The sequence below is a fragment of the Acanthaster planci genome, linkage group LG01 (genome assembly GCF_054643075.1).
Source record: "Acanthaster planci isolate LZ-2023a linkage group LG01, COTS_SCS, whole genome shotgun sequence".
In the NCBI taxonomy this organism is placed as follows: domain Eukaryota; kingdom Metazoa; phylum Echinodermata; class Asteroidea; order Valvatida; family Acanthasteridae; genus Acanthaster; species Acanthaster planci.
The window spans coordinates 23,962,068-23,988,393 of record NC_141777.1 but is presented as its reverse complement, the minus strand read 5'-3'; the positions used below and the strand labels follow the sequence as shown (position 1 = coordinate 23,988,393).

Sequence of the window (26,326 nt, the reverse complement as noted above, 5' to 3'; positions counted from 1 at the left end):
ACCTGGCAGTGTTGCGGGGCTCAGTGCTGTGGCGGTCCCAAAAACAAACCTGGCAGTGGTCTAGCAGCACAGCACCGTACATACACCATACCGGCAGATGCAATACAACACAAGCAGTCGGCGAGGCTTATGCGTCACTTTTCTGAGTTCAGAGTGCTTTTGCAGACACTGGATATTTGTCAAACAGTCCTCAAAAATCTTCGGCACAGTATTTTCCATTTGCGACAACCGGGACGGTTTATAATTTACCCTAAATGCTCTGTCCGGGAATGATCGATTCATGTTTTTGCACGAAAATGTGGAGACCAAGTCTCAGAGTACATGTATGAGATTCCTGTCCGAAACTACAAAGTGCACAAGACTGGGGTATGTTTTATTTTATGACAAAAACACAGCAAATCATACACTTAAACTTGATGGATAGAACAATCAACATAGTATACAAGAAACAAGCAAAAACTTAACATTTTGAGCTGGCCTCTGCTACAATATATACACACTGTTTACAACTGTATCTCCCCCAAAATGTTTTGGGGTCACTGGCATAACATTAATATTAGAATTATTTTTGGTAAACAACACCCACTTTGCTACGGAAGGACGCCATGTTTGTTAATGTTTGATTCCCACTGTACATTAGTTGGTTCAATTGGTCTATCTTTCTCTTTTTTGTATTGAGTTCAATACTGTTCAATGATACACATCATGAACACTGGACAAGATTATTCAAAGGTGAAGCATCAAGTCCAAACAATTAAAAAAAAAACAGCATGAGCCGAATATGAACTTAGAACAAAAAAGGGCACGGAGGGTTAAACATATTGCAGTGACTCCGTCGACTTACAGCGACATGTACATGTGCACCACTAAGAAAGACTTGAGAAGCCAACTTCCTCACCAGGGTAGTTAAACCGGTACATTTGGCTGCATCTTTCGAGAAATTTGTCTCCTGCATTTCCGACCTTTGTTCGTCAGTAACTTAAGAGTAATATCCTAAACTGGCATATCCTCTCAAACACTTCTGTTTTGTTGATCACTTTTCATGTCTCATTTTATTAGGGAACTTGACATGTGAGCATTATACTCTCACATTTTTATTTCCGTATTACTCAATCTTAAGTCGGGAAAGCTGAAACATATCAATATATAAACCTTCCACTCCCACACATGCACAACTTTACTTTAAAAACAGGGTGAACATGTAAATTTATCTTTGTTGAAAAACGAAATACAAAGCAGAAGGGCAGAGGGGTGGCAATGCATTATTGTGAGGAGACTTTCCAATTCTCTTCTGCCAATCCTGGGTTACTTACACTGGGCGGGAAGGTGTCTGGGTCATCGTCAACTTCATTGTCCGTTGACTGGTTCAGTGAGGATTCTGTCGATGCACCTGTGTAAATACCACAAAGAAAAAAAGGAAGCCCAGCAAATCAGTGACAAGGTATTTTTTTTATCCCCCTGGACTCAACTGAAAGGATCTGTGTTGCGGGTGGTGCAGTGAATACCAGCACACTTTCCTGAAGGAAAATAATAAAAGGGGAAAAGAAAAGTGGTAAAACTGGGTCGGGTCTTTTCATTTGATGGAAGCTGTGGTGGACTTGGCATGATTTAACATTCAGCAATGGCCCTGCAGCCAGTTCAAAAACTTTATAAAATTTTACAAAAAGGTGTACATGTAACCCTGGTTGCACCACATTTTTAGTGTACAACTTTATGAAGGACTTTTCTAACTTGAAAAAAATGTTTTGCAAGGGCTATGATGTGTGTCCATATGAACCTCAGAAAAAATCTTTTCCTGGTGTAGTCATTCTTGGCAAGGTTAATTTTGGCAACCACTGTCAACGGAAAATGTGGCCAACTCAATACATGCAGCACCAAGTCCACGGCAAACATTAAGGGAAATCTTTTTAGGAACACAGGATGCTTGTTCACAAACGACAGGTTTTTCAAATAGACACCAAATTCTGAGGAAATAAAGATACAGGTGAATGTTTTTAATTACTTGTAACAGAATGGTACATGTACATACACAAACACTTTTAACAGCTGTAACTACGGCTGTGCCGAATATCTGAATATTCGATCAATTATTGAAAATTCAAATATTATTTTCCAAATTTGAATATTTGATTGCAAAAGTCACGAAAAAGGAGTTTCTTTCTTTTTTTTTTTAATGAGAAAAATTGCAGATTCACATGAAAGGGGACAGAATAATGTATCTTACAATTCAAAATTAAATTACTCATTAAAAATTTCAAAGGAATAGAAATTTTCAACATGGCAAGAAGTACTGTTCGTTTGTTAAATCTTGCTAAATCATGACTGAAGATACCCTAGAAGTGAAAAGCTATTACAGTGAATATAACGTACAATTGTGCGCATTATTGCAACTGATTTTGTATATATAGTGTTTTCATCAACACTCTGCCGATCGGTAAGACCGAATGTTTGGATATTCGATCCGACTGAAGGACGAATATTCAAATAGTGAATTATTTGAATTGACTCGGCCCTACATGTAGCTGTCACCCTACTGACTAAAAAAAGGGTTAAAACTTTTAAACAGCAAAACTATTAGACTGATTCAAACAGCGATGTGGAGTAGCACAAAATTTAGACCGCGTACAAATCTTACACCATAACCGTAACATTCTACACACTGCTTAGCTTGATTAGCCGCTAGATGTCATTAATACCCGCGGAGGGCTAAAGCTGTACTCGTAGATGCTATTCGCTTTTGCCTGGCCCCACCTCAACCCCTCAAACCTCTAAGAAATTACACTGGGCCTTTTCACTCTCTTTCCCTTTCTGTCCCTCTGGTGTAGCCTAATGCAGACTAATGGCAGTTTCTTCTCCACTTGCTAGCGCAGCCTACTACACTAAAAGTTCTCCAGATACCTGACAAAAGGCAGACCGAGATGCAGGAGAAATGTTTACCTGCAGGCCACTGAAACTCTACATCCAAAGTCATCCACCCCTCCCTTTTCTTTCGGTCTCCAGTTGAAGACTCCAAGCAGTGAAGCCCCCGGGTGATTGGAGGCCATATTTCTGAAATGTTCTGGCGCAGTGTTTTTTTCTCTCCCTGTCTGTCTGTCTGTCCGTCTCCCAGGACAGCGGGAAATCTAATTGGTTGACAATGCAAATGAACCGTCTTCCTGATATAAGGGGGGGGGGGCTGTCTCTGGGGGTGTTGGCAACAAGTCGCTGGCTGGACCACAGGGAGATTTCCACGGGTAATACAACAGTTAGAGTTCCGAATATTCAGGGCACAAATTGCCCATGTTAAAACACATGGACATACTTTGCATGTACACACAGTGACCAGCATGAACTTCAGCAGTGGTCACAGGATATATGCCACTTCAGGGATATGCCTGATGTTCATGTCTCTCAGCCATTTTCTTAAAAGCATTCCACTAAAAAAAAAAAAAAAAGAGCTCCATGTGAACCCTCCATCTCACTGGACAAAAGACAATCATATTACTCCCTAAAAAGATTTACATGTATAGATTGTTTTCACGGAAGTCATATGAAACTGAAATTACCTGGTGATGCCTACACAATATGGCATGTCCTCAGTTTCACTTTGAATCATGACATTCAACATACTCCGATACTGCCATTCCCCGTTCCTCTCTCTTATCTCTCCTCTGATACCGGTATGTACTGTAGACACAATAGCCTTGTTTGTACTGTACAAGTAACTTTCAGTTTTTAGACAAACAATGTGGCATTGTATAAACACAAAGGATTATGACTTCAAAATCAAATAACCCCACTACTAAAAAGACTTAACCAGAGCATAAAGTTGAAGTAACATTTCATGTGAAATCCAGTTACGTGTTATTGTCTTTATCTTCAGTGTTGACGCAATGACTAAAAGTCTGAGCAGTACAAATTGCACGCTTGCCCCTTTAAACTTCCAGCCCAACCTGCTAAACTATTCAGAGTCAGCTCCCCACTAAACAAGGAGAGGAAAAAGTCACTTCCAGAATGTTCAGCATCCTCATCCTGATTGGGGAAACATAAACACAGATAGCAATTCCAGATACCAAGTTTTATAAACTCGCAACTTCCTAAATGCATTTGGCACCAGTGTGCTTTGCGGGTGCATGTACTCGGGGTGCATGTGACACAAAGAGCTGTACAGAACACTGGAGAGTTGATGGCACCCCGTCGAAATGAACAAATTTCTCCAGAGCGGCGTACAGACTCTTCCCACAAAGGAAAAGTTGGCACAGTGGAGGAAAAAGCTGGGTTAACCCATCCCACCCCATTACTGAACGGCCCCTAGCGTGAAAGGGAACCTTGCTTGCAACCCTACAATTTGAACATTTTTCGTGCTGCTGTTTTGAGTCCCAGAGAACATGAATTGGTTGCCCCTTCATGCGGTACATTGACAACTCCAAAATTCATTTTCCACTTGAATGGAACCTCTTCCAAACACAATAGTTTATTTGTGTACATGTACCGGTACAGTACCAGCACATGTAATAGGGAGAGCCTGACCAGCTTGCACTATTCAAGCACAGTGAGTAATGGTAGGATCACAACTGGATTTCAGGCTTTTCACTTATGAAAACAACAAAACCAGGCCGTTCTCTTTCACGGTCCACCACTAAAATAAACACAATTATAAAATACACAGACAAACAAAAATCCCTTTGACCTTTTTACATAGTGCTGCGTGACCTGCCCTCAACATCAAGTTGATGTGATTAATTTTTCAGCTGAAACCCTACCGTCCCATACACAATATAATCCAGTCTGGTGTAAGCCATACAAAGGGCAGATCGGCTGCAATAACCATAATGCAATGCTGCGGTCTGTTGAACAATGCTCTCGTTTGTTGAGTTTGGTGCAATTGTTGGATTGGCCATACTTAGGAAAGGAAGATCTCAAGACTTGAATCTCTAACGGTCCACACCTATCCATAAATTGTGTCTTTGAATCAAGTCATGGAGCCACACAACCTACATGTACATGTTCTGTGGTCACTACATCTTGAGTACATATACCTCTCCGAGTCCATGCAAAACAATTATGGGGATGCAGGTCTTTGACAAAGTCTTATATTCAGGTTTTTCGCTTATTACACATTGGTACTAAAACATGTGAGTCTGGTGTCACCCTATACCTTCATTATCAGTTGTGCATTTAGGTGACAACTGAACAATGACAAGCAGTAAGTGCACACCTATTGGTACTGTACCTACACGTCAGGGGAAAACGAAAGGATATGTACTTTGTACACGCACACATGGTACATGTATACATGTATGTGTATGTTGTACATTGTATATAGCACAAGGACATGAAAGCATATGGGCAATGCCAGAAATTAGGATTCAAAAGTGTGACATTTTCGTGTCCCTGTTACATCTGACCTTTGTTATTTGACGTGGGAATATCGCCAGAATTAATTCCAAACTATTACTATTTGTTTGGCAGGTATTCTGCATTAATTCGTCACTCTTTGAAACTAGACAACGTGGTCTAAACATACAAACCATAATCAGATGTGAGAGGGACTTGAAAAAATGTACCCCTAATTTGTGGAATTACCCATATGACTGCGTCCAAGAGGTCTGGTTTGAATTACAATTTATGAGGACAGTTGCAGTGTTATGTATGGAGAGGACTCATTGGTGAAAGCACTAATTAGTACCTTCGCTGTGATGAAACTGCAAGATTTGGCCTAACCTCAGCCCTATTTAATGGTGTTGTTAGTTACATTGTATTACTGTAGAGCTTCGTAGTTTAACACTTTTCTATCACTATTAATTTTTAATTAATCGTTATTAATTTTTTTGTGCATGGCAACTTTATGCATCGTACTTTGCTTCAGCTACCCTAAGGGACAAAAACTGTAACACGTTGTTCAGTGCACTCCGGTGTTGGCACGAGACAAAAATTGGGGGGAAAAAAGACTCCATTCCCTTCCTGATATTCCTTGCTCATCGGCAAAAGATGCAACAGATGACAGGAGGGGTGGAGGGAGACAGGGTGGAAGTCGGGGGGAAATCCGACTGTTTGACTTGTCTCCTTGACCTTTTGACAGTGCTATTTAAATGCAGACCGAGGCACTGGTCCCTCCGTGTTACAGCCCACAAACGCATGCGCAGAGCACACCCGCAAGACACAGGAAGCAGGCTTTGACGTGCAGGTTTGGCAGCTGACCATGAACATCCTGCTGCACAAGTCATTTTATCAATTACCGCTCGACAGTTCGCTCCCCGGGCTGCATGGCAGCGGCTTAGTTCCGCTGTCACTGCCAAATTCACCAGCCACACCACACTCCCCATCGTTGCACTGCACAGGTTGTGCTAACTAGAATTTTTAAAGTCACTGTACAGGTGTACATAATATGTGAATGCCTGAAAGATGATTCACAGACTTCATTTTCTACATCACTATAGGCCAATGTACATGTACCGGTATAATCAAATTAAAATTTAACGTACACATGTACATGTACACATGCACACCGGTATGTGCACACAGCTGTCACATGTAAAAATAAGGAAAATATGATGTACTCATACATGTTTTTATATAATGTATGCATTTTAGTCCTGAGAGATTCTCAGTGCTCTTTACAGTTATTTACATTACTCTTTACAGTAAATTATGTCCATGTACACATTACATGTATGAACTTAAATACACATGTAGGTACATGGACTTTATATGGTGCTTCATATGGTGCTTTGGTGCAAAGACACATGTACATGTGGCCATAATAGTGTTACACAACTGTATGCATACTGTCTAATAACCCCACGAGCCTATCATTCTCACTGTTGGAAATCCCAAAAGCTTTCCGCTGGGCAGGTCTAATTACAAGATTGTGGTGACAGGAGCACATCAACACTGTTTCTCTTCCTGTGCTCTTCTCAGAACTGTAATATGAATAGTGATGAGGCGAGGTTACCTAACCAATACACACCTGTACCTGTAGGACTGAATTTTCTAATGACTGATTTCAGTATGCCGAAGGTAAAACTATAGCTATATACATGTACATGTACACATGTACATGCATGCCAATAGAAGCTTTGCACGGTAGCCATCTTGCAGGCCAGTGCTTTTGTTCCACAGGATAAGCACAAAGGTTTCCCTGTGGAACCCAAAAATTGCCCTGCAGAATGGCAGTCATGCCAACTCTCTCTAAACAGCATAAACATGGTACAATGACTGGGAAGATTACGGTATATTTGATGTGTTATGTACAAGTATGATATCAGACTGGACATTAGATCTAGCCAGTATGAATGACTATCAGCCCCAACCCTAACCGTGCTGAACCCAACAAGGTTATGCAGGATTTCAATGGTCCCTAGGGGGTTAACAAAAGATGTTGCTACTACCCTACATATAACTGATGCTACACAACAATAGTGGTAATTTGTCACAACATTTAATGTTGCATAAATGAATAATGACAACACCTGAATGTGTGTTGCATTAGACATTGAAACATCCCACTTTGAAAAGACACTGAATCAGTTCAGCAAAACTGAAGTTCAATGTAAATTAAAACAGTCTTCAATATGACTGCTTTTTGTGAACATACAAATATGTACCAAGGAACCTTCAAGAAAATGAAAAGTTCTGCATATTTTTTTCCCTCTCCAGATTTTAAAATACGTGTGCATGTCACATGCATACATGTACCTGTCCATGTGTGATACACATCTAAAATGTGATTGGCAGTTGGACAAAATTGAAAATACAAAATGAATGTATCACACATATCCCCGTATGGAGGACACCCATGTACATTTATCGCAACAAAGGATGCTTTCTGAGCAAATGGAAAACCTCACTTCAAAAGTTTTGTCACCAATGTGAATGATTTCTGCAGTTTTCTTCACCCATAATCTGCTACATGTACATTTACCGCATCATCAACTGATTCTTTGTGTACACATAGCGGTACAGGCGTCAAATGGACACAGGGCAAGAGATACTCTTAACGGTAGGTGTTCTTTCTTGAACTTGGAAATTGAAAAAAATGTCAGTAAATGGGGTGAAATCTGAGAGAATCAAATTGTTGCTAAAGCAAACTTTTAGACCACAGTAGTGTGAAATCTATGAATTCCTGGACTGAATACAAAATGTAGAAGCTGAAGACACAACATCTACACGTACACTACACTGGCATCAAAATAAGGTCATCACATGCATGTGCTTGTACATGTACAATGTACATGTAGGTCAACCCCCCATGAAGTACATGTACATGTATGTATAAACCACTTGTACCGTACATTGTACATTGTACATGTACAAGTGCCGGTGCTTGTATGGTATTAGCATATATTCATGCATTTATTGCACTCCACAAAAGTCAACACTGTGACAGATTCTTAACTTCAGGGGATTCTCTTGAGGACTTCTTACAACAGACATGATATTTGACCCTGAAGGATAACTAGGAAAAGGCTCCCTGCAGACCCCCGTAACATGTACAGTAGAGAATGCTGAAAATGGGAGAACAGATAGGAAATGGAAGGACAGAAAAAAATGAAATCCTACTGAAATAGGAGAAATATCATGCCTGTAAAAATGGCTGTACCGGGCCAAATCAACACAATAGGATCCATCTTTTTCTTCTCGCCAAGATAAACATCCTTCAATGAGGGCTAGGCTGAACATGTTAAATAGTTCTACTAGATATGGTTGAATCCACTTTGTCCCTTAACTGAAAATTGGGAAGTCTGTAAACAGCACATTGACACAAACTATCCACACATACATATACCTGCTTTACATCCAAAGTGTGGACATTCCTTTGTGTTCCTGTGGTTAAGGAAACTTGGGGAAATGCTCCTTTTTCTCCCACTGGGATAACTCCTTCGAGCTGGATTTTTGATGATTTCCTGGACTGTTCCTCTTCATTTTGCCATGATAACCTTGACCCCAAAATCCCTCTGATGCTTTTTTTCAGAGAGGGGAAAACATTGTGCGGACGTGTGCGAGCCCACACAACGCCATTGTACCGTGCATTTCGTGGACTTCTTTTGTGCAGAGGTCCACACTATGTATGCCATGCCTGCACACTAGTAACAAGCCACACACTAGTACAAGGGAGCAAAGCTGGTTCAGGTCTATACAACATCACATTTTGGCCCACCCAAATTTTCTGCATGTGTACACAGTAGCAGTACATCACTACACATGTACAGTACACGGTGTGTATGTGTACAATCAAAATTTAGGTTTTTCTCATCTATTTCCTGCTGCTGACTTGCCTAGGGATGTACATGAATGAAAACTGTCCTCGAATGGACACCGGTTAAATTGCGAACTACTGCAAACTGCTGAAAGCCACTGACAGCACCGATGCATCTAAAAACATTATTACACTTACATGTACCGGTACTCGGCCACAGTGGAAGTGACATTTTTTACATAGGTCATTGTGTAAACCCACACCTGATTCTGTATTCATGTATTAGTCACTGCACCCACGGGTTATAGGGTTCCAATGTCACTGGCCATCTTGTCCCCAACTCTTACTGCCCCCCCCAAGCAAACAAGTTCATGATCAAACTGAAGCACAGATAAGACTGGTAGCACCTCGAGTGTGCTTTGTCTGCACATTCCAAGCCACAGACTAAGTCACCTGCATGGGTACGATCAAAATGTCGTCTTTTCCCACATGATTCCGTAAACAGCTGTTTAAAGTGACCCAAAATCCAGTAACAACACACAGCCACGACTGAGATTAATCCAAATTGTGTGAAAGAGACTGGAGACAAAAAGCCCAATGAAACTCGCACCGCCTGAATTCCTTTTTGCTGCTGCTGATGTCAATTGTTTCCTTTTACCTCATCAAATTGAAAGCTGACAATGGCATGTACTGAATAACCAGCAATTGTCTACATTAGGATTTGCGCATTTACACTCACAGAAAAACAAATGTATGTCTAAAAACCCAAAGGATGTGTACAAACCATCGTCCAGCTCCTGTACAACTCTGGCAAATCCCCGGTCAAAAGCTCTTGCGTCGGAGGGATTGGAGAACGTCAGCCCAAACTTGGAGTCTTGCGTTCTCCAGTGTCGGAAGGTAGGTGTCGGTTTGTTGTATTCTACATCACGCCGTAAAAGACAATTCATGAGCCTCTGTAAAGAAAAGAAAAGAGAGGTGATTTTAGATGCAGAGCCAATATGAATTAGATAAAGTAAAAAAGAGGACAAACGGTCATGCTTCCGAAAACCCACAAACAATGTTCACATCTTTTCGTGTCTTGATAGCCAACTGAAGGATCCCCAATAACAAGTGTTAACCACATAAAAAAGATATAAACTTTGTCATTTCAAATTTTCAAAATTCTTTTTCATCAACCTGACTGATTCTGTTTTGTTTTGAAATTATCTTCCTACTTCAGTGTGCAATTGCTTCTATCCTTTCTGTTGACCCTGACAGATGGAAATAAACATGATTTTTAGAGTTACACGTATGACAGCTTATCTATTTTATACCATTCACAATTTTTGTGTTTGGTACATGTACTGTATGTCTCCCTGCATAACGAATGAAAAAAACTGTCTACCAGCAGTTTTTGTGCTACCCTTTTCATAGACAAGACAATACAGAACACACAACAAAGGACTGTATATTGTATCTTTAGGTGCTAAGTGATGCAGTCACCCCCCACAAGTCTTAAGTCACCACCTAAAACACCCCTCCCAGTGTGAGCCAGATTGATTGATCCTCCATCATGTCCATGTATATTGTAACAGTAACAAGAGATGACATAAGTTGTGCTAGTACATGTATAAGACTTAAGTTGCCTTGACTAGAATACCTGCCTCAGATAGCAATGCAGTATTGTTTATGCCTAGCATACATGACATTTATGCATATAATACTACTGTACATACACGTACAGAATATGGGCAGCATTCACATGTTTGATTCCACTGATTTTATAAATCGTTATGATTAACCTAAAAACTTGTTCATGTTTCTTCTGTGTGATCTAACCAAACAACTCTGCAGACTGATGCAATCTGATTACTGTAAAATAAAAAAAAAAGCAAAGAACAGATAATGTACAGAGTGGGATACGAACAGGCAAAGTCTTTTGGCATGCCATAGGATTTGATGTATGTGAACAATGTACATGTATGTGCACTACAGTTTATAATGTGTACGTTTGTAGGTTTGTACTTCTCAAGCCATGACTTCTCAATTTACCGGTACATTTCACCATGAAAATGACATTCTCTTAATAGGCTTGGGTTTTTACGCTGATGTAGGTACACTTTCCTATGCTGCTCAACAAATCAAAGTGTCGACCCAAATGTGCAATTCTGCATGAATATGCATTGTACACTAATAGTCAAAATGCTACCAATGGGAAGTGGGATCAACATTCCAAAGTGCCTAACACGTCTTTGAGGTGGCCACGTAATATTCATGTACCAGTAGCTACATGTACCAGTGCTACAGTGCCGGTGCAGTGGTCATTTATAGTTCCCGCCTTGTTAAATTGGAACTTCTTGCGCTACATGTCCAAGTATGTAAGTAACGGCATGCATATCAGTGTATAAATATGTGTGGTGGGTATACATGTACATGGACGGAATGTACATCTGAGACTTGTGTATTTATGCATTGTTTGATGTTCTGTATAACAATTAACATCACTGCAATACAGTACAGTATTACATGTCAGAATTTCCTTAATTAAATTCACATACCCCGTACACGTTCTTGTTCTATTAAAGCCACATACTGTACACATGCACATGTATAACCCATGCGGGTACCAGGTGGGATTATAACTGTTCCAGGTGATGAAAAGGGCCATGAACCACAGAATGGGGTGACTCTTCCTGTGTGAATTACCACACTGCCAATAATAATCCACAAGTATTGGCTTCCAGGGTCTGGGGGCCTTTTAACCATCCCACACTTCAACTGGATTACAATGGAGGCATTCATGTCCCTAAGCTTTGCCTCACCACTGCTTTCTTTTGACTGGAAGGGGGCGACAGGAAGAGGTCCCATTCAGAGGCAGTCAGGCAATCACTGCTTTTGATCAGAATCTACTAACAGGAACCTATGGTGTTAAACCAATTCATTCTTCCATCCCTCCCCCTCCCCCCAAAAAAGGACAGTGAATGCAAAGTGAGGCACAGACTGTTATCAAACAAACGTGTAAACGCTTCAAGGAATATTTTCCAACATACACACATAGAGAGTTTTGAAATTCGTGTTGTCATACTCAAATCCAACCCATATAAGTAAACTCCGACTAAGTCGACATCGAGTAACCCATCATATTGTCCAAGTCGGCCGTTTGACCCGTCTATCTGGATCGTCTGTAATGATCGTCCGCAATGCATTTCCATTGAAAATTTCATTGCTAAGTCGGCATTTATAAGTCGTCATTTCGTATAAGTCTGCATGTTTTTCTCGGTCCCTTTTCCATAAAACCACAAGAATTCTTTTGCATAAGTCGGCATTACAAAAAATTGTGCTTCGGTATCGGTTTCCTTTGCCACGGTTGCCAAGAAGTGTTCAGTGACAAGTCCTGTGCACACGTGGCCAGCATGAGTACATCAATACCAGTAACCCCTCTAGTGGTACACGCAAAATATATTCCAACAACACCGACTATTGCCTTGAAGCAGAGAAACTGCACACACTCACAGCAGAGCAAATCCTACGTTTAAAAAGATGTACGGGCCTAATCACTTTCAGCAACACAACAAAAATCACGCTGCAGCTATGCTGCTCAAAAAAGTTAAGGAAAACTTTTTGTTAACTTGTAGTTATTCTGTAAGCGATGAGTGGGATCTAGTTCTTTCCTTTCTTTGTTTGTCTTGGTGGTGTTCTCATTGGAATAAGACATTTTTAAAATGTTTCAAAACATCAAATGTACATTTTCAGCAATAAAATATCTCATATATAAAAGAGGTGCTGAACTTTTTTTGAGTAGTGTACTGTATAATGATGGCAGACAGGTTAATGCACTATGGTAGCTCAGACTTCATGTAGCTATGCAATGAAACTACACAACCCATAGGCCCACATGTACATGTACATCACACCTAAGTACAGTATGGCTGGTTGAATCGTGCCCAGCACATTTACATGTATGTGCAAACACTGTTACATACAGATGTACATGTACCTGTATATACAGATAACTTAATTTACATAATACAAATCTGCCTGAAGTGCAACAAGCCACTATGACCCAGAGGAACTGAGCAGAGTTCAATTCTGACGTTCTTCACCAAGTTTAATTCAAACATTATCAGCCCTTCACAGATACATGTATGACGAACACTTGTCATGCAAAGCCTGTACACTTTGTATTCACAGTGTGTATGTCCTGTATGTACAACATGCAGCACAAAACTTTTATAACAATTTCATTCTTGAAAGAGTTTTTGCAATTACTATTCTTCTGTTGCATTCAAAGGATCACTTGAGCAACTGTGCATATGGATACTGGATCATCTTCAACACATAAAGAACTTCAGTACAGTTACAAATATGTAGGGGACATGTACATGTACACCTCATGATGGAAACAAAACATTGTTTAGAAACTTGGGACACAGACCCATATATCTGTTTCTGCAAATTATACAAACATGTTCCGTACATTAGTAACAACACTTTGGGAAAAATGTCAATTTAATAAACACCCCTCCCCCATGCCTACAGGTACCCATGCTCCATAACTCAGCTATATTATGTGCAAGTGCAGTGGCATAGTGAGGACTATGGCACCGCAATATCTAAAATGCCAGCCACACAGTTATTTAGCTTCGGTCAGGTAGAGCTGCATATATACACTGGGGAGGAAGTCAATGATTACCAAATGGAAGTATCTACTTGTGGTGCACCTTCGTGCAGCCTTTTCTAAATGGCGAGGCATCTGCATTTCGTATGCATGACATTCGTGTAGGTCAAAAATGTTCAAAGCCTGCACACCACACTTTCAACCATGCCCACATAGCAGCCAGATGCCTGGGTTTGACATGTCCAGAACTGAATGATCTTCAGTCATGACGTGCACAACAATGGAAACCCTCTATACAGGACATTATTTGCATGTACCGTACTGGTAGATTGTAAAAATTTCGATACACATGATTTGAACAAACAACTGCACACAGGAAGTGGGCAACTTTGAAGTGCAATTTAGTGAATTAATGCCTCACCGAGTCTGAATCAACATTCATGTACGTGTAGTTTTTGTTGGAGGGCCAAAAAAAAGAGATTGGTATCAATTGACACACGTGTATACTGGGGACTAGGGCAGGAACTGACTTTGTGTGGACCAGTGTGCCGATCAAATTTCTGCGCAGAATTTTTCCCTGACTCACCCCCCCATACAAAAATTGCCTATAGGCCCAATTAGTGGCTACATTGCAAACACTGTGGGTAACACTTTAGTCCCCAAATTAACTCCAGCATTCCCAAGATGTGACCAGTTGCTGGCTGAGCGGAGTTGAGCGCTGGGTAGCCACGCACTGTGAAATTGCCTGCAATCACCCAAAATTGGGATCTACCAAGTCCACTCTTTGGGTGGCAAGTTATCAAATAAGGGCACTCTTCAGGAAGTCCGGCATTTCTAGAAGGCAAGACACTGTGGTACTGGGAGCGCTATGGAAAACTGAACTGGATATCATGTAGCAATGCATTTGCAGTGAGCCAAGTGACTGTGATGTATGGCCATTATGTTTGCCAAAGTAACATTCCACGGATTTCTCCGCTTTGGGTATAAATGAGCCTGATTGCAAGTACAAAGATTCTGATAGACAATAATAAGTTGCCATGGCAAAGAAGTGGCCTCATACTAAGGTCACGGGTGGGAATAAAATTGGATAATTCTTTCACGTTGTAAGCAGTAAGAAAGTGCAGGGGTGGCCAGCCAACTCATCATCAATGATTTCAGCTATAATGTTCATGATCTTCATTAGTGTGAGAAAAAAAGAAAGGTCAGACTGAGATCGGTCTTAAGGGAAAGTGAGGCAGCACCATCTCTGCTTCTTTGAAGCTGACAAGACTAGAAACACTTTCAGTATTGGAGACCGAGTCAGACGAGGTTTGGAAAAACCAGCATACAGAACAGGGATTGTGCTGGGGGGGGGCGGAAGGAGAAGGCTTGTGTTACTTACCGTATCCCTGGCTGAGTTGGTGCCCACTATCATGTATTCCACCTTTTTGGTCTCGGGGCTCAGCCTGTAGATTCCTACAATGCCATAGCCCCCATTGCCAAGAGGCCCCCACCCCTCCTCAGTACGCGTCATCACTTGGGCTTTAACGCGTATGAGACAGGAATCTCTGCAGGAAAGAAAGGGGGGAAAAAATGCAAATCAAAATGAAATATCACCTTCTGAACAACGGAAATACCGGATGTCAGCAACTGACCGTATTCATGGAACTGAATGAGAGTGACCCTCTGAGGTTTGTTTGCTTCCATGGATCCACGAAGGGTTTGCACAGTGTAGTGTATAAACAAGATATGATGTGGGTTCGCAACTGCAGCTGTAGCACAATCGCATCAGGTGTCAAATCAAAGACTTATATTTGCATCAAGTTTCCCACGTTGAGAGGAAGCTGATCCTTACATCTCGCTCTTGTCAATGTAACCCTTTAACAAGCAATTGGGAGTGTTGAACTAGACTTTTAAACAACAAAACAAGAAAAAAAAGAAACAGTCAAGAAAACTGAAACCCTTCAACTACCAAAATTCAACTGAGACTTGCTAAATGCTCATGCATTAACTTGATGTACACGTACAATGTAGTGTGCATTTATTATTGACATTGAGGAAGTAAATACAATACTGAGGGAAATTAGGGAAGGAGTTGTACTTCTGTAATGAGGAAACATTCTCTAGTACAGTATATTAACTACATAAAGCTCAGAAAGTCCCCCGTCTTGTTTTATGATCACAGAGGTTTTTTTTTCCAAAATTAATGTTACAGTGCTAGGACACGCACAAAATAATAGAGCTTTGAGGTGCCCGTCTGTGAGCACATATTTACCCTTACTGAGGAAAGGTTTCCCTGGGCACTTACGGCATAGCTACCAAAATGCCTATATGTGCATGTAGCTTGGCAAGTGTACAAGTTTGTTAAGACACAACAAAAGTAATGCTATATCATCAACACTTCAACTTAAATGACCTAAGAAATGCTTTCATTATTCCACATGAACTTTCGATCTACTATAGTGCGTCATTCACCTAATCTTTCTTTTCCGGCTTGTGTTTTTAGCAATGCCGGCATGATTCATAGCAGTCTTTCAAATATTATCCCCTCAGAGCAATTACAGCGAAAGTTTTGTTGGGCAAGGGTCACCTGTTTCACTAGAACTATCGGCTAAAATTATCAATGTTTGTGCTACAAAGTACATGTATGTACAGTACTTGTCTTACTACTCCAATTACAATGCATGTAACATGCAGAGATCTTCCACTTACAACTGCAAAGTGTAACTAGTCCAATCAGCACTACCCTTTGAAACTGCAGCCTTTCAATCGTTGAATTAACTCCAACATGTTGTTTCACTTAAAGTGGTCTGCTCCAAACATGAAAACAACTACATGTAGTCAATCGGTTTGTCAAAAAAGAAAAAAATTATCTTCAGCTTGAACAAAAGTTCTCTTGACTTGATTTCAAATTGTCCAAGAATTAGTACAAAGATGCCTTCTGTATTGATGATGAGCCTGCTGTGATGTACACTGTACAACAAGGCTTAAAAGCCTTCATACTCGAATGTTAATTCTCAGCTGCAAAAACTTTTCCAGCCATACTTTGCAACTCTAAACCCCTACTCCCCAGCTTGTAGTTATTATTTACTTAATAAACGATCTGCTGTAAACAATATGACTGGCTTGGAAATACACTTTGGGGGAAAGGAGCACTTGGTTGTTGAGTCTGACTTGTCATGTAAATGATGTAACCTTCACAGCTGACTGCTGGCAACGGCACAACACTACCATCCCCGCTAAATAGAGAGAAGTATGGGATGTTATTTCCGGTATCCTCGTTCATAAATTCACAAGAACAGACATCGTAAGGCGGGTACAAAACTGCTCACCCACCGGCTGTGTTTGCCGCAAGCAATTAAAGCAATGCAAGATGGTATCGCCATTTTGCTGTGGGTCTGACAGGAGATCAATCATTAGCACATTCCCAAAATTAACACATCCATGGCCTTAATCAGCTCCGCATGAAGCCGGAAAAACTCCCCACTGAAGAAATTATTTCTCCCTCCCTCCCTCCCGACACTGAGGTAAGGAAAGTGCTGTTTAACATAATAATGTGCTGGGCCTAGGGCCGCTCGTCTAGTCATAACATTGACGGCAACAACTGGTTGCAGACCACCTTTTTCTCCTTTGCATTGAAAACACACAGTGCCAGGCAGGGCGCCAGTGAACAGGGCAGTTTCACCAAAAAACCCTCAAAAATAACAAGAATCTGATGGAACACTGCCCTCCACTCTCCCAAGAGCCCAAAATACTTTTGACAGCTTTGGCCAACTCAAAACTGCCCAACTCAAGTCATTACAATTGTTTCATGTACAAGTATACATATGAATGCCATTGCCTAACGATGTAACCAACAAAGCGATTGTTTTTTCAATTTGATACGCACTGTATTTTTTGAAGATTGGTTGAATTCTATAACAGTAAGGAGTCTACTTGTAGTGTGGTGTTGTTTGTTTTTGTTCTTTTTTTTTTTTAATCGCAGCTGCCAGCTGGAATTGAGTGGCAAGATCAAGTCATACAACATGCTCCATCACAGCTAAGTCTGCCAAACAAGATCAACCATCCCTCATTATGTCAAGATACATTAGAAGCAATGCACATGTCGGCATGAACACAGGCTGTTGTAACATTGGTCAGTCAACCTTGTCAGTGATTTGGGTTACATGGGTGAGGAGGAACTGCACCAAATATCCTCACCAGTTTCGGTCAGTTGTGACTAAATATCGGACACAAGGTCACTGAGAATAAAAAGTTGACTGCATGGAGTGCAAGCATATCTGACTGAATTCTGAAAACCCTGTAAAAGGATTAACAGGTCTTTCCAGATCCACCAGGAGTTCTGAAGATTTTACAGGACTAGAGAAGGTATGTGTAGCAGCCAGCTGTTGTAGCTTACACGGGGCTTCAATTCCCTTGATATGATACTGTAGTACAAGTCAAAAGAGTAAGCTATTATTTTACTGCAGAGTGAAGAATTTTTTTGGGGGGGGTGGAGGGTTTTCAGGGGGGTTCTCAGCAAGAATACGCGCCTTGTTTTTGTTACTAGTAAATGTATGAAATCCCATAATTATCAACTGGTTTCCAGATGTTGTCATAGGAAGACAAACAGATTTCTAAATTGACCAACTGGAATTATTTAATTAAACTACGTTAAAAAGTTAATTCTTAAGGACTGAAAGTACTGCAGAGTGCTTCATGAACATGTACCGTACATGAAAGGTTCAATGATCCCTGGGTTTCTAATTATTCAGAAATTGGGAAATGTGCCACGAGGGACGTTTGTGTATTATACTGAGGACATTACCCTGTAAAACAATGCTGTCAATTTTGGCTCCAGTGTGGAGTTGGGCAAGTCACATAACTCCTGACTCCCTTGTTACATGTAACTAGTGCTTTAAACTCCCATTGGGCAGAAGGTCAAATCTTGATGTACGGGGAAAGTTGGGTTCCATTACCCTGGCTTATACTACACTGGAATAATTCCACATATGGTCGTCACTTATTTTTCCCTGCAGTGACATATCAGACAGCAATGACATACCAGTATATGTTCAATGTACCCCGGTATCAAAAAAGTTAATATTTAATAGCAGAGAAATATTGAAGCCTTTACATGTACTTTAAAAGCACATTTTTTTCAGAGCAGTCTCACACGGTTTGTGCACGAGGTGTAGAGTAATGTCCAGGTATGGAATTCCATCTGTCATCTGGTCATCAAGGTTCAGTGTGCCACATGTAGAGGTGTGGAGCCAGTTTGGACAGCACTACGGTATGACTGAACAGTGGTGGTTTGTTTTCCAATACTGAACAATACCAACTGATGATCCATATCAAAATACCAGCAAACTCAATGTGGAATTTCCTTACCGTCGTTTTCTGGCTAATGTGCCTGGAATGCTTGCAGAACCGTTATAAAATAAAGGAAGAGCGTCAAATTGTCCATTTTGGTGTAGCTTCTGACTGGAAGTCCCAAACAATGTTTTACAGGGGTGTGTGTTATAACCCAAGTACTTGCTCAGTCATTTCCACTTCATAAACTTCATTGCTTCCTGTGATGGAAGACTGTGTTGGAATTCTTGCCTCAAATATTAGCAAATCTAATCTTTGCTATTTATTAAATAATATTTATTTGAAGACAAATGAACTGATAAATAATTGTACTTCTTCAGTTCGGGGGATTTTTCCACATTGACAACAACCTGCATGCTGGCCTACATCATACATGTACACGTATATTTGTTGGTAGTCCCAGTGAATGTTGGCTTTTCACCACTGCTACTTGAGGATGTAATACCCCGTTTCAAAAAATACCATGGTGTTAGAGAATATCATAGTATTTTATCACAAATACCACAGTGTAATACCTGCAATACTGTCCAAGCCACTGCTTAACATTCAGAAGTCACAGTTTGTCTAAAAGGTGTACTGTGAGTCTTGAATATTTACATTTTCTGACAAAACTGAAATGTTTCTGTTCAACAAAATCGAGTTAGAGTTAAATTTGTGTTTTCTGACATATACGTGTACATGTATCTCCAATGGGGTCACGTTTACATATTTAATTTTTAATGAACGACACTTAACAAAAAAGAGGGATGGTGTAAGAAACTGCAAACTTTATGGCTCATGGTATTTTGATCAGTCTCAAAAGGTGCCACTGGTAACATGTCACCTTAGAATAGATTATAGTTTTTCCAGTCTTGCCAACCATTTGAATCAATCAAGATGGGAAGAATGAAAGTACATGTTGGACTCCTTTAATATGTTGTCAATTTTTCACATACGACCCGACAAAAACTAGATATGTGGAGGGTACAAAAGAATTTGGGTTCTTTGGCATATCAAAACTGTGAATCAGATCGAATCTGGTTCTACACATTGGTTAGGGCTGAGCTGAATATCGGAATATTAAATCATTATTGAATAACCAAATATTATTTTCCAAACTTGAATATTCGAATGCAAAAATCGTGAAAAGGAAAGTTTTCTTTTGTTTCAAATGAGGAAAATTGCACTATGGAGGCTTGTTTCATGCAGATCCAAATGTAAAGCAACAGAAATCTTGCAATGATTCAAAAAGTCAATTATTCATTAAAAATTGAAAGGGAATAGAAGTTTTCAACAAGGCAAGAAATCTTGTTCACCTCTTAAATCTTGCTAAATCATGGCTGGAGTTACTCCTGGTGATTACAATGTACAATTGTGTGCATTATTACAACTGATTTTGTATAATCAACAACAATCTGCCAGTCGGTAAGACCAAATTTTCGAATATTCGAACAAATTGAAGGTCAAATATTCGAAAAGTGAATTATTCAAATTGACTAAGCCCTAATATTGGTGGCATTTGTAACTTGCCATTTGGCCTAGGCCTTTGTCTACACATGACACAGATGTGCTCATGTGCACAACAGGGAAAATGGCTCCAACATGTTCCAATGATTTCATCAAGCCTAGCCAAGAGAAACTTACTATGTGGTCACTATCTGTTAGTGAGTATTACTGTATGTAACCCAAGCAGACCTACTGACAGCATGCACCCAAAAAGTCATTGAAACTCACAAAGCTTTAAAGCACTGACTCGTGTACAAAGTTATGCCTGATGGGTGCATCCAAAAGTGTACAAAACTATAGAAAACTCCAAATGTTGCACGGCTTTTGTATGGCTATATATCTGCGTCTGTATTTCTAAAATGATACATCAACAAAGCCAATACGCAATTAACCTGAATTCATGATCAGTACATGACTTTTTCATTTTGCTCTACACCCAAAAAACCCGCAAATGCATGCGAGCATCACTGCACATTCATTTTGCCGTGACTTTTTAAAATGGATTTTATCGGTACCCGCTGCAGCTGCTCCAAAGCAGTCAACTCACTTTACGCTGACTGAATTAAGGGAATGACTTTTTAATTTAGCTGAACTTATTCATATCCATCAAGACAGCCATTGAAAGACATGCATACGAAATCGGACAGCCTTACTCAAATATTACGAAAACATTCATTTTAAACATATTCAAATAATCAGCTGCCTATCAGTATGACTGTAAATAAACATGTGCCACTGCTCTGTACGGTATGTGTGCATCTTATTCAAAAGACGTGCTGACGTTCGCTTACGTTGTACATGTGCATTGCATTTTGAATACATTTTTAGGCCTACTACTCATTCCATCTGATCTTGAATGTCCTGCAAGCATGCACATGGATTATAATTTAATCAACACCCAGGACAGTGTCAAATTCTCTCCGTGCAAAGACTGACAAGTTAACACTCTGGTTTTATATACATATTTCAACCCAACTTTTTCCCCCATTCCTAATACACACAGCATGTACAATGACATATGACTGACATGACTGATCCGAACTGAAACTGTTTAGGCCTTCGGAAATACCATCATGATCATGACTCTTAATGACAACCCCAATATTAAAGTCTTAAATTCTGTACTCTTGAATCTCATTTTTTTATGATGAGTAATATTCAAGTCTGTAGGCCATGTAAGCAGTGTTAAAACTGATACCGCCATTCAACATTGGGGGCACATGCCTCAGGTTTCCATCCATGTGAGCACTGTCTGACTGTCATCACTGGTCATGCAGGTACGGTAAGCACACTGTAACCCGTATGCACCAACTTATGTTACTTTCCTGCCACATTCTGGACCCACGACTGACCCCCTACTTTCGACATGGTTTTAAGGTCTAATTCTCCAAGTTCTGTATCCACACCGAATACTCACTCGTCTACACGTTTCTCCTCCATCTTCCTCGTTATCCTCCACGCTACTTATTCCGATCATGTCGAGTTATTTGGGACATTTTTCTCGAGTTCGGGGGACTACAGCCATGATTTTCGTGCCCCGACATTATCATCAACTCCATGCATGGATAAGCGGGGTGATTCACACATGAGGAAATGATCTCCTCATCACGCACGCAGAGGATGTTGCGGAGCAATAAAGTAGTTCCAACATCCACTTCCCACCAAACGTCACACCTGAATTTATCACTTTTCACTGTTTTCCTTTCCGATCAAAACGTCCTGGAAGTCAACAAAACTCATTTCACAAGTCAATTTGAACCACTTTTTGACAGTAGGTTCATTAACTAGCGGATCAACTTCCTTAACGAGTCCCTTCCAATGTCACCTTTTTCATATGCAAATCATTTCCTCTTTGTGGCCTTGTAGAATATCGGCTTTCCGATTCGATTCACCGGCCTAGTTCAGTACACATATCTACATGAACGATCAGCCAGCGCAGTCAAATCACTGTTGGGAAATTGAAGGGGAGAAAAAAAGAGTGGATGTTTGCTTTGACCCCAACGCCTCGGGGTCGACTCAGGGGTTGAGCCAAACTAAACACTGCACCTATTTATATGTTGTGTACCATATAGACAGTATTTTTGTACTCTGTCTAGCCTAGCTTGCCGTAGGTTGGCATAGGTTGCACCGAGCATACAGTACATGTACATGTAAATCTACATGTACATGTACACTCGGTGTAACGTAGGCCCGGTTACTAGCAGCACCAGTACGCAGTGTATTGTAGATGTAAACGTACATGTACACATAGGAGTACAAGTGCAGTGTTAATGTCGAAAGCAACAAATCAGGTCTACCCCATGTGTAGACTGAGGAAACCTAACCACGCCGTTTAAGTTATATTTTGAGTCTAATAATGAGTCCATCTGTTCGCTTGATCTTACTGATTCTCGATTTCATAGAAATATTTAGGGATTACTTTCAAACCCGCAAATACACCAGGCTGATTTAGCCCAGAAAATAAGGGCTAATGAAAACACCACATGCAGAAACGGGCATGACAATTAGCAAAAGCAACTTTGGCACAGGGACATCGAACATACTTTCAGTGGGGCACCTCGTTATTCATGGTACGTCGATACACCCCGTTTTCTAAAGAATTATACTAACTGTAATAACCATAATTGACGTTGGCTTTTTTAATCGGCTCTGTTAAAAGTCACCTCATTTTCAATTCATGTCTTTTTATCAGCTAATTTATTTTATTCTCCTGTTCAATGCAAGAATTTCACTTCACAACTTACAAATCGAGCAATCATTAACTCTGACTTAATTACAAACTTATACGACTGGACCATTCGGAACAAACAAGACCCCATTTCGATCGGTCAGGCTGGACCACAGGAGTGGCGCAGTGCGTGCGCTTGTAATATTTTTATGAATGATTCCAGTCCTCGTGACGTCACTTCCGAAATCAATTTGATGCGTCGCGGCATAGCAATGCACTGGCAGTCTGCTTGCAAAATGCCGTCCGTAGCTCTGTGGCTGTACAAAACCGTACAGCGGTAGACATCCGACTCTGCATAACACAGCATGGCGATGAATATGAATGACTGTCATTATTTATTATCGGACACGTGGATTTCATATTACCATTCCACTTAGTTGGCAGTAAAAGCAACAACGAACTTTGGTTGTTATAGTGCAACAGATCCAGCCATGTTTATTTTTTCTTTGCAGTCTGAAATTTCCCACAAGGTTTAGGAGTGGATCCCTCAAAACACAAAATTTATAGCAGTTCATCCCTCTCCCTGCAGAATTCAAGTAGGCAATTTGTGGAAGTATTAAAATATTTCACGCCTGAAATTCTGCCAAAATTCCGGAAATTGGCACTAGCATTTCCTTGAATTTTAAAAGTAGCACTAAAATTTCTAAATAAATATAATCAAACACGTTTAAAGTTTTTTAAAACAATTTTTCTTAGTATACAATTAAAGACTTATCTTTGAAACAACACAATAATTTCAGTCTCAGTTAACTCGAAGTACCCACTGTTTTATTTCTCGGCAAGACAAAGTTTAATTCGATGATGGTAACACGTGGTGTAGTGAATAACCGCAGAAGTGTAACTACGTGCAGTGGGGGTCGCTTTGTTTTCGGGAAAACTAAACCGGTAATGACGTTATACATGACATCCCACAAATTATTTGGTTTCGATAAGGGTGTACACCGTGATTGTGAAAGATTGACAGACGTCATGGCGACTCTTTCCGCAAGCTCTCTTGCAAAGGTTCTCGCGGGATTCATGACTCATAATTTCACTGTGTATGGGTTATGACTTCTGTTGTTTGAGCTTTGAGAAAATACACTTGACCGCAAAAGAAACTTGCCACTTCTGTCAAAGGCCACACATGAAAATTCACTCCATAGAAATAAACAATTTTTGTACACAGGTATGCTGCAATACCCCCTTACTAATCACATGCCCAAAAGCAAGTGATTATCTTTATAACAAAGAAGAAATTGACATACACAGCACCTTGGTTACTGAATCAAAAGTCACAGATTGTAACAGAAATCATGGTCACAGGACGAAATAAAGAAGTCACAATCATTACTTTTCAATGTATGCATAGTCAGTAAGGATGGCATCCCTGTACAGAAACCACTCATGCGCATCATTTTGACACAACAGGTGTTCACTTTGTCATTGGTTATTTAAAATGTTGTCCATTTATGGGTCATTTTGTTTGGTGGAGAGTGCTTTTGTGTGTGACTTTTGATTCAGTAACCAAGTTGCTGTGCATGTCAATTTCTTCTTAGTTATAAAGATAATCACTTGCCTTGGGCATGTGATTAGTAAGGAGTATTGCAGCTTATTGTACAAAAATTGTTTATTTCTATGCATTTCTATGTGTGGCCTTTGACAGAAGTGGCAAGTTTCTTTTGCTGTCCAGTAGTTATAAGTATTCCAAGCAACTCATTTTAAAAACAATCGTAAAGTTATCGTATCTGTTTTCGGTTTCATTTGTCACTGTCTTCTCAGAGAGGAAATCCGGACTATGAGGTTTTGGGGGTGTTTGTTCAATTAAGCCTAGTTCGATCGATCATTGCATTGCAGAAGTAATAGGGAAAAAAGAATAACACGGGAAAACTTGAATAACCATGTCGATAGGTTTTTTTTTTTAAATACATGTATTTGTTCGGAGGGACTCCAAATGATCGCACAGTTGGACCATCCTCTTGAAATCGTTAACCCTCACATACACACACAGACATACACAGGAGCTGATCCAGGGGGCGTGGGGGGCGCGCGACACCCCCCCCCCATTTTTTTTAAGAACAAAAATAGAGAGGGGAAAGAAAAAGAGAGTGACCATACTGCCTAAAATTACACCACAAAGCGCCCAGAATCCAAAAGTGCCCCAGACCCCATGCCGTAAGTGCATGCTTCGTGCAACGCGCTAGCGGGGCATTTGCTACTTTCGGTCATGCCCACCCCCTGGAAAAACTGCTTAAATACGTCAGCAAACAGACAGCTCGTCCATGAAGCTGTATAAAATAAAACAGTAATAACAGAGTGGGGATTGGCTCTGTTGATGCTGATAATAAATCTCACCCCTCCCTTCTTTAAAAATCTAATTCACTGCAACAATCTTCGTAGAATAATCCTGACACCCCCCCCCCGGCAAAAGGCTAATATCGACCAGTTATTCTTGAACCTTGCTTGCACAGAACAGTTTCCCTTATTTTCTAAGCCATAGGCGGCCGAACTCCACTCCACCAAACTTGTAAATCGTGGGGGTAACATGTATGATTTCCCCCTCGGGAAAATCCTGGATCCACTCCTGATACATCTGTTTGACACCATATACATATATGTGTTGTGCCTGCCGAGGGTGAAGGGGGCTATTGCTACATAACGATATGTCAACGACACGACATTGACAACGCTCTTCGACCTCTACGACAACTTTGACAGCGGCACTCCTCTCGTCTCCGACGACTGACAGAGGGCGCTATATAGTGAAACCATTGCCTGATTTGTTCCTTTCCGTAATGTTAACTATCTTTTCGCAAATACGAATCAGGTTTCAAATAAATTCGAACATTTTTGTGGGGCAGTTGGTTGGGAACGTGTAACACTGGAGGACGAGATAAATAGACACTTCTGGAAAAAGCTCTCGGCCCTTCAGGCATCTCATCCGATACCAATGAGTCCTGCCATTTTGATGCACTGCAAGCAATGGCGTAAATGGGGTATATGTTCTGGGACCTTGGGGCCCTCATTTTCT

The 26,326-nt window shown here is 40.5% G+C and overlaps 1 protein-coding gene across 1 annotated transcript in view; it reads right to left on the bottom strand.

Annotated features, from left to right (window-relative positions):
* The window catches only part of LOC110978356 (sprouty-related, EVH1 domain-containing protein 2-like), a 31,718-nt gene extending 9,541 nt beyond the window's left edge, over positions 1–22,177 (bottom strand). Inside the window, exons 1-4 of the mRNA XM_022233294.2 lie at positions 22,009–22,177; positions 15,157–15,322; positions 9,963–10,131; positions 1,314–1,390 (exon numbers count right to left, since the gene is read on the bottom strand). Of these exons, the coding sequence (XP_022088986.1) occupies positions 1,314–1,390; positions 9,963–10,131; positions 15,157–15,322; positions 22,009–22,031 (435 nt within the window). The 5' untranslated portion in view covers positions 22,032–22,177. The remainder of the gene's footprint in view (positions 1–1,313; positions 1,391–9,962; positions 10,132–15,156; positions 15,323–22,008) is intronic.
* Positions 22,178–26,326: the final 4,149 nt, after the last annotated feature.